This window comes from Apteryx mantelli, chromosome 1 (assembly GCF_036417845.1).
Source record: "Apteryx mantelli isolate bAptMan1 chromosome 1, bAptMan1.hap1, whole genome shotgun sequence".
Classification (NCBI taxonomy): domain Eukaryota; kingdom Metazoa; phylum Chordata; class Aves; order Apterygiformes; family Apterygidae; genus Apteryx; species Apteryx mantelli.
Window position 1 is genome coordinate 25163335 of NC_089978.1, and position 12130 is coordinate 25175464.

General features: G+C 41.5%; 1 protein-coding gene across 1 annotated transcript in view; it reads left to right on the forward strand.

Moving 5' to 3' along the window:
* Positions 1-12130, forward strand: part of MTUS2 (microtubule associated scaffold protein 2) — a 209704-nt gene that overhangs the window by 15748 nt on the left and 181826 nt on the right. The window contains exon 3 of the mRNA XM_013962221.2: positions 3980-4186. Coding sequence (XP_013817675.2) covers positions 3980-4186 — 207 coding nt within the window. The remainder of the gene's footprint in view (positions 1-3979; positions 4187-12130) is intronic.

Here is a 12130-nt window from a genome sequence, read left to right on the forward strand (position 1 = left end):
CCTAGATGGGAACAGCTGAAGTGTTGTAGAAAAATTGCTTGTGTGCCATACAGACGACAATACTTAATTCTACAATTAGCTTCAGGCAGTCAGACAGCTGGAAATATTTTTGCCAATTTTTATGCTTATTTTGGCAGATTTTTATTAAAAAGAAAACTGCTTATTAAAACAATTTTCATTTTGAACTTCCAGACCTTGTTTGCAGGAGTCCTTCTATACTTCTAAGAAACAGAAATAAAAAAAGATTATGCAGCATAAAACTTGATGATATTTAGAACAGAAAATAAGTACAATAGGCTGATGTTGTATGTATATTAATGAGAAAGAAGGCACAAACTGACTTATCTTTAAGGATTCATATGCATCCCTAATGAGGATAATGTTGTACCCTCAGGTACTTGTGTCACAGAGAGTACGACAGAGCTGGATTACTAAAATGAGAAGTCAAAAATGATTTAAGGATGATGATGAGCTCAAAATACAAAATATTGTCAGTTTAGGGGAAATCTGAATTGTAGTGACAAAACTGAAAACTCCAAAAGCACAAAACTGTGAGAAAAGCCACTGAATCATCCGCCCAGATCTGGGAGAATGATTTTGAAGAAAAGGTAGAGCAAGACACCGAAACTTGTCACCAAACACATCCTGATTTTGATGATTTTCTTCTTCTTTGATGAAACCGCTGGCAGGGTTTTGGCACAAGGCTGTCCCACGTCTTGCTAAGTGCCCTGCGGGATGCTGTGTTTCTTGGGTGCTGGCAGCTGTGCCACAGGCAGCCCATCAGGGCTGTTAACTGCTGGGCTTCCTTTTTTGCCCATGGTGCTCAGCGCACTGCTGGCTGCAGACTGGTTCCTCCCTCTGCAGTGCAGAGGACAGGAACCCTGGGGGCTTGGTGTGGGCTGCATGGCATGGGGCTTCCCTGCTGTTAAGGTGGGACTTGGAAGTCCCAGGTGAACCTCACATTCCTAGGGCAAACTCATTTCAAATTTTTAAACAAAACCATTTCTAACCACTTTTTTTACCCTGTAGTAGAATTTTCCCTAATTTGCTACAGGAGTTTTTTGATATTTGTAGCTCCTAGCTCTAAAATGGAGATATTTTAGTTCTGAGTCCCACCCCAGTGTTCTTAGGAGGGAGGAACCTGAACTCTCAGCCTGTTCTAGGGCAGGCCTGTTTGTGCCTCTTTTGGAAACCTGCAAAACCCACAAGAGACAGTCCCACATCTTCTTCCAGTTGCTCACTGACCAGGGCAGACTCTTTACCCCGCAGTAGTGCTTGTAGCCCCTTGCTGCAGATCCTCACCTGTGCTTCACATCGCTACCAGGCTTTGTGGACTTTGCCCTGCTGCTGATGCCACACAGAGAACATCTTGCACACCGTGATTGGGATGTATGCCTTTTGTCACACACAGTTCCTCCCTGTAATTAGTCCTATAGATAGCTGGCGAGGCTGATGCTGGGCTCTAACTTGCACGTGCTGTGCAGTGAGCTAGGAAAGTGAGCTGCTCTGGCCACACAACCACTGAAGTGTTGGTGTCAGCATTGGCAGGGCAGGACGCATCTGGCTGTGGAGGGAGGAGAGCACGGGATCACCAGTCTCTAATAAAAGCACAGTCTGACATTGGCATAAGCCAATCTGAATCCCACCTTGCAGCTTTTGCCAGTGCAGGAAGATATTAGCCCTCTCAAATAGAGAGATTCTGACTAAAAGATAATTAGCTTGTCGTTTCTAGCACTGGGGACTCTTTAAGCCTTTCACTGGACACTTTTTGTTGTTCCTAAATTGATATAATTAAAATCAGTTGACGTGATTTGCAGTAACTGCAAACCCTGCTAAGGACAATGTTGAGATCTGGTTCTGTACTGCTTTGCTGGGTAGTCATTTAGATGTGACGTGAATGTCAAGTCCTACCATTGGGGAGTGAAGAAGTCTGGCTTGATGGGGCGTTGAAGATAACAGTAAACCAGCTATAAAATACTATTGCAAAAGCAATACTGCACAAGGCTAGCAGTAAACAGCAACAGTAAACATCACAGCTTTGCTGTTCTCATTGCTAATGTGCCTGCATTGGTCTTCACCTGCACCTGGACCCACAACAATGTGTGAGCAACCATCACACAGACCTAATGAAGTCGGATTCAGGATCAGAGCCCAGAATTATTCCTGTCAGTGAAAAAAGGATGAACAGGGATTTTTAACGGTTTTTCATTATACATTGTAGGTATTTGTTATTTTCCTTTTGGTTACTCTCCATAGCAGGATCCCCTCTGGTCTGGTAAAGATGCTGCAGTCAGACATCGTTTCCTTGAGTCTTACTGGAGGCCTGAACTCTTGAAAAGTGGTTACAAAAAGATGTGGGTTTAAGGGTTTATAGTATATAAATTCTTTTGTTCATTGAACAAGTAACATTTTTTTATGCCTTTTAAGGTATGTATTTTATACAAAAAAACAATACTACTTTTTGCCTGGTGTTACATGTATTTTTATTGCAAAAGAAGCAGCTTAGTTTTGTCAAACACAGTTTAGTATTATTATTGTAATGAGATCCACAAGTATATTTCAAAATTCCCATAATATTTTTCTGCTCAGAGAACGAGTTAGTTTTGTTTTCTATAAAGTCTCCTCAAAGAGTAATGCTTCATTAAAATTAATAAGGCTGTGACCTACATAGTTTACAGAAGAATTAAATACTGTAATAATGTGAAGACCACATTTTTACGGTGCAGTTAATTTCTATTTTTCCTTTAGTATTACGAATGTTCACTTCTTCCTTTGAAGTATGTGTCAGGCTAATGCCCAAATAGTGTTCACTACACAGGAATGGAAATTGGGTGAATTTGTGGCCTTTTCTGAGAGAATACATTGATATTTCTAATGCTCCCTTGTCTCCTAACCTACAGATCCCATCTGATTAAACATTCCAGCATCAGCTTTTAGAAAACTATGTTGTTGTTGTTTTTTTTATATCCTCATTCCATGGGATTCCACAGGGAACAGAAATCTGGTAGTGTCAAAAATACAAACGGAAACTGTCCAAATTTTATGTACAGTTGAGGTCCAGATCCACTTGCTTTCCAGGCCTTTCAAACCAAACCAAACTCTGAACTTTAGTCCTTATACAATGATAGCTTGGAACATTTATGGAACTATATTCTGGATTTTTCTAGAAAAGCTTGCCTAAGGAAGAGCAGTAGAATACTGGTGAGGACACAAACCGGAGAAGGATGACCAGTTAGTGGTTACCACAGCCAGACGTGATAGCCTAACTGTTATTGTTGTTGCCTAACTTTATCCCTGATAACCTGCTACTTGCAGCTGTCTGAGACTTGGCTGACGTGATTCAGATAGGCTGATATTTTCTAGTGAGGTGAAGTCCGTCAGTAGAAATGGTTAGTGGTATGTTAAAAAAGGATACCTTATCAGGGCATGACCTTCTTCCCAGGCTTGGTGCAAGAGAAGGGCATTTTTCTTTTAGCAAATTTTGAAGGGAAGAAGATTCCAAATAAATATTTTCCTTGATAGAATACAAAGAAGTACTGTGTTCTTGAGAAGAATTACTGGCATTCTACAGTAGCTTCGAAAATCGGATGCTGTGTGTGGTGTTTGTCTATGTATGTGAGTTTCTTTTAATTGGCAAATAACAAGTGAAAAATCAGAAGGTGATGCAACATGAAAGAAGATAACATTTAAAGAAAAAAAATAACAGGCTTGTACTACATTACTTTGCTGGAATTTCGACTTTTTGCCTTATGGGTTCTTGCTGCATTTCATATTTTAAAAACTATTGCAACCTGTAGTTGTTTCACAGAATGGCTTTCTGGTGGAGCGAAGAATGAGACACCATTGCAGACTGAGCAGCCATTAAAGCTTGTCTTCACTTTCTGTACTGACTTCAGGTAGTTAGTTGGTACAAGTACTCTTCAGTATGTCCCAGTTTCATTTGTTAAATAAAAATTTCTTTTTCTTTTTCTCCTTTCAGTTGATCTTAAAAAAGGCCCATGTCCAAATGCTGCAAAGTCAAATCTCCCCAAGCCATGTCAGTCTGGACTTCGTCCTCCTGGTTATTCACGGTTGCCAGCAGCTAAGCTGGCAGCCTTTGGTTTTGTCAGGAGCTCAAGCGTATCCTCTGTCTCAAGCAACCAGTCAAATGACAGTGCTCAGAGTGATCAGAGCAAGACAGCCAACCGTAAGTCCAAAAAATGGTGTTCTTTTGGGGGGATATTAAATAGATGTAGTCCAGAATTGTCCAGAATGGAGTTTGTCTGCAAGGACTAATTTTATCTGTATAACACTCACTAACCTCTTCTGTGCCACTGAGTTCTGGGTTTGGAATCATGATTTCCCAGTTTAATTTTTTAAAATTATTAATAACAGATGAATAGTAGCTGAACATGTATTGCATATATAAGGGATTAGTTTCCCTATTGCAGAGAAAACTGCATAAAGAGTGGACCTGAGGCATTTTTGTATTTTGTTTTCACCCTGAATCTTCCTTCTTACAAGCTGAAGTAAGTAAATAAACACAGTAAACTGTTTGATAAGCACATTATAGTCACGGAGAACAGGTTAGGATAAAGATGATCTAAAATGAGCAATGTAGTCTTTCTCATTACTTTTTCCTGTGCCTCTTAATATGCAGTGTGATAAACTTGATTTAGAAAGTTAATCAAACAAATACCAGCGATAAAAAATAAGATCAGAACTGATATCATAACTATTGTCTCATCTCCAGACTCAGAAAGACCCCTTGGCCAAAATGTCATTTCAAATCCTATTTTCTGTAGCGACTGTTAATTTTATTAAGTACAAAATAATACACGCTGCAGCATGCAGTTGTCAGGATGTGTGAACTTGCCCTGGGCTCAGAGCAGGAAGGGGGATTAAGGGATTTTCACATCAGTTTTTCTTTGAAGACCAGATTGAGCCTGAACCGTGTCAGTATCAAATCCAGTGACACCAGTCCTGGAGAAGCACGGAGAGGGCGACCAGGTAGCATAAAATGCCAGTGGCAACAAGGCGCTGCAGAATCCAAAATCCTTCTGTGTTAGTATTCATCTGAAATGAATGGCAATAAATGAAACTTCTAGGCTTTCGACACTGTCTCCCATAGCATCCTCATAGGGGAGCTCAGGAAGTGTGGGTTAGATGAGTGGACAGTGAGGTGGATTGAGAACTGGCTGAATGGCAGAGCTCAGAGAGTTGTGATCAGTGGCACAGAGTCTAGTTGGCGGCCTGTAGCTAGCGGTGTCCCCCAGGGGTCAGTACTGGGTCCAGTCTTGTTCAACTTCTTCATCAATGACCTGGATGAAGGCACAGAGTGCACCCTCAGCAAGTTTGCTGATGATACAAAACTGGGAGGAGTGGTGATACCCCAGAGGGCTGTGCTGCCATTCAGAGAGACCTGGACAGGCTGGAGAGGTGGGCGGAGAGGAACCTCATGAAGTTCAACAAAGGCAAGTGCAGGGTCCTGCACCTAGGGAGGAATAACCCCATGCAGCAGTACAGGTTGGGGGTTGACCTGCTGGAAAGCAGCTCTGCGGAGAAGGACCTGGGAGTGCTGGTGGACACCAAGTTAAGCATGAGGCAGCAATGTGCCCTTGTGGCCAAGAAGGCCAATGGTATCCTGGGGTGCATCAGGAAAAGTGTTGCCAGCAGGTCAAGGGAGGTTATTCTCCCCCTCTACTCTGCCCTGGTGAGGCCACATCTGGAGTACTGCGTCCAGTTCTGGGCTCCCCAGTACAAGAGGGATGTGGCACTACTGGAGCAAGTCCAGTGTAGGGCTACAAAGATGATTAGGGGACTGGAGCATCTCTCTTGTGAGGAAAGGCTGAGAGAGCTGGGCCTGTTTAGCTTGGAGAAGAGAAGGCTGAGAGGAGATCTTATCAATGTGTACAAGTATCTGAAGGGAGGGTGTCGAGAGGATGGGACCAGACTCTTTTCAGTGGTGCCGAGCGACAGGACGCGAGGCAACGGGCACAAACTGGAACACAGGAAGTTCTACCTGAACACAAAAAAACCTTCTTTCCTGTGAGAGGGTGACAGAGCACTGGACCAGGTTGCCCAGAGAGGTGGTGGAGTCTCCTTCTCTGGAGATATACAAAACCCGCCTGGATGCAATCCTGTGCAACATGCTGTAGGTGACCCTGCTTGAGCAGGGAGGTTGGACTAGATGATCTCCAGAGGTCCTTTCCAAACTCAACCATTCTGTAATTCTGTGATTCTGTGAAATGAAAATGAAAAACCCTAAGGATTTTCTCTTTCCACTTTTAAATGGGGTCATTGAAATGAAGAAGACTAAAGTGTCCAGTGAGTTCTAACTCCTATAACGTTGCTAAACATACACTTGAATCCTTGTTTTACTCTTGGACTGATTGCACATTTGTATTTATTTCATAATGAGCATTACTTTGTTCTGAGGGGAGTCAGTCTGCTTTGCTTTGCATTTTTGCCCTACATTTATGCCTTCAGAAAGCTTTTCCCTTTTTCAGGTAGTGTAATCTTTCTGGTTTTGGTTACAAAAAGCTCTTGTTAAAACAGGGGAGAAAGAATTATATAATTCCTGATTAGATAAGCAAGAAATGCTGTTGTCTAGCAATTTCGTGTGTGAATATGAAAAAATAGCATCTGTAGGTATAGTACTATCCTCCTGAACACCATTGATGCATATAGTTTAATATATTTGAGAATTCTCTAAAATTAAAGTACTCTAAACTGAGTCAATTGATTTCAGTTCACAAACTTTGGAGGAAACGCAAGTAATCTCAGACCCAGGAAGCTACACCAGACTCTTCATTCATCTCAACAGAGGTTGTTTTCCTTTCTATATTCTGATGTGTTTTTTAATTATGTTTGTACATAAAATGTGAAACCATGTTTCATTCACCACAAGTATGTTAAAGTATTCAGCTCAGATATTTTGTTCCAGCTCACTAAGTTGAAGGTGGTAACTGTTTTTAATATTATGCTCAGGATTTTGTGAGCAACTTGTGCACGCTGAAAGAGTGTTTCTGGATGCACATGTTTTTAAAAGTCAGGCAATAATTGCCTGTGGAAAGTGTTCTGCTTGTACAAAATGCTGTAGACACAAGCTCAGACTGTCTCCTGATGAAAAATGGGACCTATCATTTCTGCTGCTGCCCATAAGTTAGGTAGCCCATCTCAGCAGTTGTCTGGTTTCCCTCCATCTCCATGGGGAGAACTAAAGAAACGAACACCTCCAGCGGGTCATCTCTAACACCGTTTGTGTTACACGCACAGCTGTCTGGCCCAGAAGTTACAACTGTTTTGATTCGTGTTTAATTCAAAATGAATGGGAGCAGAAACTGCCTGGGCCAGGTGAGAGAGGGTGAAGGGGTGTTCCCACAGGTGTTCAGAGTGTTAGCCCTCCGGTAGGTCATCACCCAAGAGTTCACCTGGTGTCACCCACTTTCTTTGGTTAAAGGCACCCCCCTAACTCTTGTTCTTTACTCCTGATAGGATATTTTTCCTTCAAGTATGGTAGAAAAAGAATTGTTTCCTTACTGATGAATAATTAACTGTCATAGAAATGTTATCAGTGTGAAATGGTATCATCTTTTTCTGTTTATAGCCTATGTACCAGCCAGAGTTTTATTAGTTGTCCAGCACTTAGGGAGCACAAGTTAGTTGCCTTCCGTTCTAGTGCAGCTTATTTAACACAGATCAGCAGTGTGCTTCAACCCATACAGAAAGTAACCGAAGAGTGGATGTAGGGGACAAGTATTGGCTTAGGAGTCTTAGCACAACATACTGTTTCTTCCCTTCACTGTCCACTGGAAGAATGGTTTTATTTAAATTAAATAAATGGCTGATTCTGTAGTTACTACCTGAGATCATGTCTTCAACTAAATCAGGCTTAGTAGAGAGCAGGGTAAAGTTTTACTATTAATTTCCTAGCTCAGTAGGGTAGAAAATGCTGAATGATCTAGCTTTAGAAATCGTCAGAGATATATGATAACACAGTTTCCTATTTAAGGAGCATCTCTGTGTGCCAGGGAGACAGAATATAATTGAAAACAGCTTACAAGCCTGCATATGTTATAAATGGAGGGGCTGCCACTGTTGTAAGTGGAGGGGCTCACCTCAAGATCTTTTTCTGTCAGAGTGAAAAACACCTCTAATCCTGTAAAAAAAATCACAGTGCATTGTCAGTTTCTAAAAAGCAGATGGCAATAGCTGGGTGAGAGGAAAACACAGGTGTATTTTGGGGGGGGGGGGAGAATGTTTTTTGGTAAATAGTGATTCTTGATCTGAAGAACTCCCTGTGTGATCTTGTGTTTGCTTGCTCCCTGCCTAGCCCTACCAGATGTTTCATGGTGCTAGCTCTTCCCAGAACCTGTGATGGCTACATTTCTTTTCAGAAATCCCAACTAGTGTCTTGTTTTGGCATACTAAGGGTGATTAAATGCTGTCTAGAGAGCAAAACTGTATTTGTTTAGTCTAAAGAGGCATGGCATTTGTGTTGTGGGGAAGTTTGTTAATGAAGCTGTGATGCAGCAGCTTTGTTCTTAACCAGGTTTCTCCACTTCCCATGACCTTTCTGAGAGCAGCAAGCCTGGATGCGATGTCCTGGTCTGCTCAGCTGACTCTCTGGTTCTGGCAATAGCTCACATGCAGTTGCTGACTCAATTAAATGGATTTGTAGTGGAGGGATGGTGCTCTTTTCCCTTGGAGCGGACTGGGCAGGCTGTGCAGTGCTTCCCCGTCAGCTTCCCAGTCTTGCTGATGCGGGGCACAGCTGGGCTCCTCTCTCTGGGCGTAGGCATAAGCCAGGCTGCTGCTCAACAATAACGCGAGGACTGACGCAGCCGTGCCATCAGGTGCTGATCAGGATCAGTCGTAAAGGGGCTCTGCTTTGAAGTGATGCTGCTGCTTCTGTGCTGGGGCTGGAGGGCGAGCTCTGGCCTTCAAACCACCCGGGCCTCTGGCCAGCTTCAGGAACAGGGGAGTGACCTACGAGAACAATTCCCCTGTCATTTAAAATCCACTTTGTGCTGCTTGGCACACAGGGGAGCCAGGCCACATGCAGACTGTTTGGTGTGCTGCTGGCAGGGGAGGCAGCTTCTTGCCTGGTGGAAGGCAGTGGGATGTGACTGCAAAAGCCAAAGACTGCTCTGTTTTGAGAGAGGCAGCTAGGTCCAGAGATGGATCAGGGACGCTCACCACAGCTGTCCACTGCCTGTGCTGCCATGTTTGAAACAAAATGGTTAAAATGGTTCAGCATGAGCTCTTTGTTTCCTACGGCAAGCAAGACAGCAGCTGCATTTGAATGAAATGCTTTGGGGAAACTCAGACCTTGAGGGCTGTCCATACATTTCCTGGGGGGTCCATCTTCTGTTGCCGCCAGTGCTCTTCTCTGGTGGCAGAGTAAGGAGAGTGCAGCTTTCCCTGCTGGATTCACACTTGGCATCCCATTACTTTGGGGATTAGAGTAGCTCTACGCCATTGCCAGCAAGCCGCAGTGGAGACTGGGTGAAGTCTTCTGCTGGGACACCAATCCACAGGGCATGCACGTTCTGGCACTGCAGTGCATGAGACAGTCATGAAACCCTGGGCTGAGGCTCAGCTCCATGTTCTGTTATCAGACCCCCAAATTCAGTCCATTCCCCAGAGCTGTTTTCAAATAATATTTTTGTCAAGCTTGCATGAAAAGTTCATGCTTACCCTTAGCTCCTGCCTAGTACTTTTGAGTTTTAAATATATATATATATCTTCTAAACCATTTTTCTTTACTTGGGCAGAGGTTTTTATATGTCAAGAAACTTGCCTAGTTTGTTTACACTCTAAACTGTCTAGAATTTAAAAGTTCAGATACAGTATGCATTTAATCTGTGTAAGAGGGGCTTGAGTGTTCTGGTAAGTATAAGAAAAAGTGAATGAGTAGCAAAGTCATGTCAATGGCTGAAACTGGTATGATTTGGAGTGGAGTGAACAAACTGTGTTAATGACAATGAAAACACACACTCCCAACTAACTAAATTGTAACTAAACTGAATATTTTCCCTTGGAATTTTAAGTACACTACTGAAGCTTCTCCTGTATCTGCCCCAATAAAATTTGCTTAAGAGCTTTTGAATCTGGATGTAACACACCAAAGTTTCCACAGCTGTGATACGTGGTTTCCAGCATTATCTTGTAATTCTACAGTAGAGTAATATTATGCTCAGGCTGTAGTTTCTGTTTTACTTGTTTAAAGGGTTGTTAAAGGGTGCTCAGAGCTCTTTGGGTTTGCTTGTGTCTGTATTTCTAGTGGTAGGATGTATATTCTGCTCACATAATTAGTTTTATATACTTAATCAGAACAGACTCTAGCATGCTGTAAGTACCGCATGGAAAACACTTCATTAAACACTATGAAATAGTTGAATGGGTGTAACACTGGAAGAAAGAAGGATTATTTAGAATGATTTGAGATATGATAACTGCTATGAGTTTAGGAAACGGAAAAATGTAGGTATAATATCAGGAAATACTTCTTAGTCATAAGATCTAACAGTCTGTAAAATAATCTTGCAACTCAAGCGATGAAAGCTCTGTTGCTTAAAACTCTTAAAATAGAATAATAGCATAGCATTAGAAACAATTCTCTGGCAAGGTACTAGGCTAAAAGACGTAATTCAATATCTACCTGCAGTTCTAAGCACTGAAGCAACTTCTTTCACACAAAGCATGAAAATGGTGATGAATATTTCAAAACTTGTATTAGTATCTCAGGACAGCTATTTTTTGTTTAAAAATACAGAAATGGGAAACTGCAAGTTTTGTGTAAACCTCCATGATCCTTATAGAACATACAGATTTCACAACCTAATTTTACACTGTTTTGGGGGATTTCATTGGTTGCCCTTCCTGAATGTTGAATTTCCATTCTAATAAGCTGGGATGTCAAAGTATGTCAGATTCAGGTGGTTGGAGAAATGGGGAAATTAGAGTAAGCACAGAAATCTTGAATAAGTGGCTAATTGCTTCCAAAAAAAGGCAGAACATTCAAAACTATAACATGCTGCACAGAAACACCAGTTTTTCTCAAATACATAATTATGTACATAAAGACACTTTCCTGTTTGAAAATACATTCCAAACGTATTTTTATGACTGATTTTCTGTTGATTTTTCTACATCACAAATTCTTTTTTTTTTTTTCCTCTTGTCTTCTTCTGATATTAGTGCTCCGATGAAAGAATCACTTTACTGAATCACTTCACTTGGAATAGGACTAAAATAGAACTGTATCACGTTAAGATTTTCAGCTTTGTGGAGTAAAACCTCTGGAAAAGTGCAATATGCTAACCAGGAAGATCAGGGGCTGAAAAGTTTTTAGCTGCCCTCCAGAGCCTCAGCGTTTGTTTTTTCATACTCTAGTTGTTACAGCTGTGAAAAAAACCCTTCAAAGAGTGATTTGGAGGTGTAGGCACAGCAGTCCCTCTCTGTCTTTTCAGGGATTGAAACAACAGTGATGCAGCATGAACTGTCCATCCATTTCAGTGGGTTTTAACTAAGATGCCTGTGATAGTATTTTAAATGTGATAGTACTTTAATAGTTTAGATCATATTTTTACTGTCTACATTGTTACCTCTTTAACTGCACATCAGAGCAGTACCATACTGTGTGGGTCTGTACCACTCTTTCCTACCATAAGTAGAGGCAGGAAGATCAAGCTGATATGGAAGCACAGAACTATTTTTATATGAAGATTCAAACATGAAACATTTTCAGGGTTGCAAATTTCCTTTTTTTGAGCTGAAAATTTGTCAAACCCAAAACAAATCCATGCAACTGTCACTTCTGCAAAGTCCACTTTTTATGAGCAAAGAACAGCTGAAAAATTACCAGCTCTAGTGCCAGCTCAGTTTCAACACAATACTTAATCACCATGTTTGTTATTGTTGTAAAAGGTCATATAAAATCTGAGATTTTAGAAGTAACAAGCCCAGTCTTAGAAATTATGTGTCTGTGTGCTAAAATTGTCCATGCTCAGGCCTGGTTGTTCTAATTCCAGTTTTTGGCACTTATTTCTTTCTAGCTTTTAAAAAGTGACGGAAATTTGCTGTCCTACTTTTCCCATTTGTAAAACAAGGTTAGAGAGTGTAAATGTTTACACAGGTATTTGGT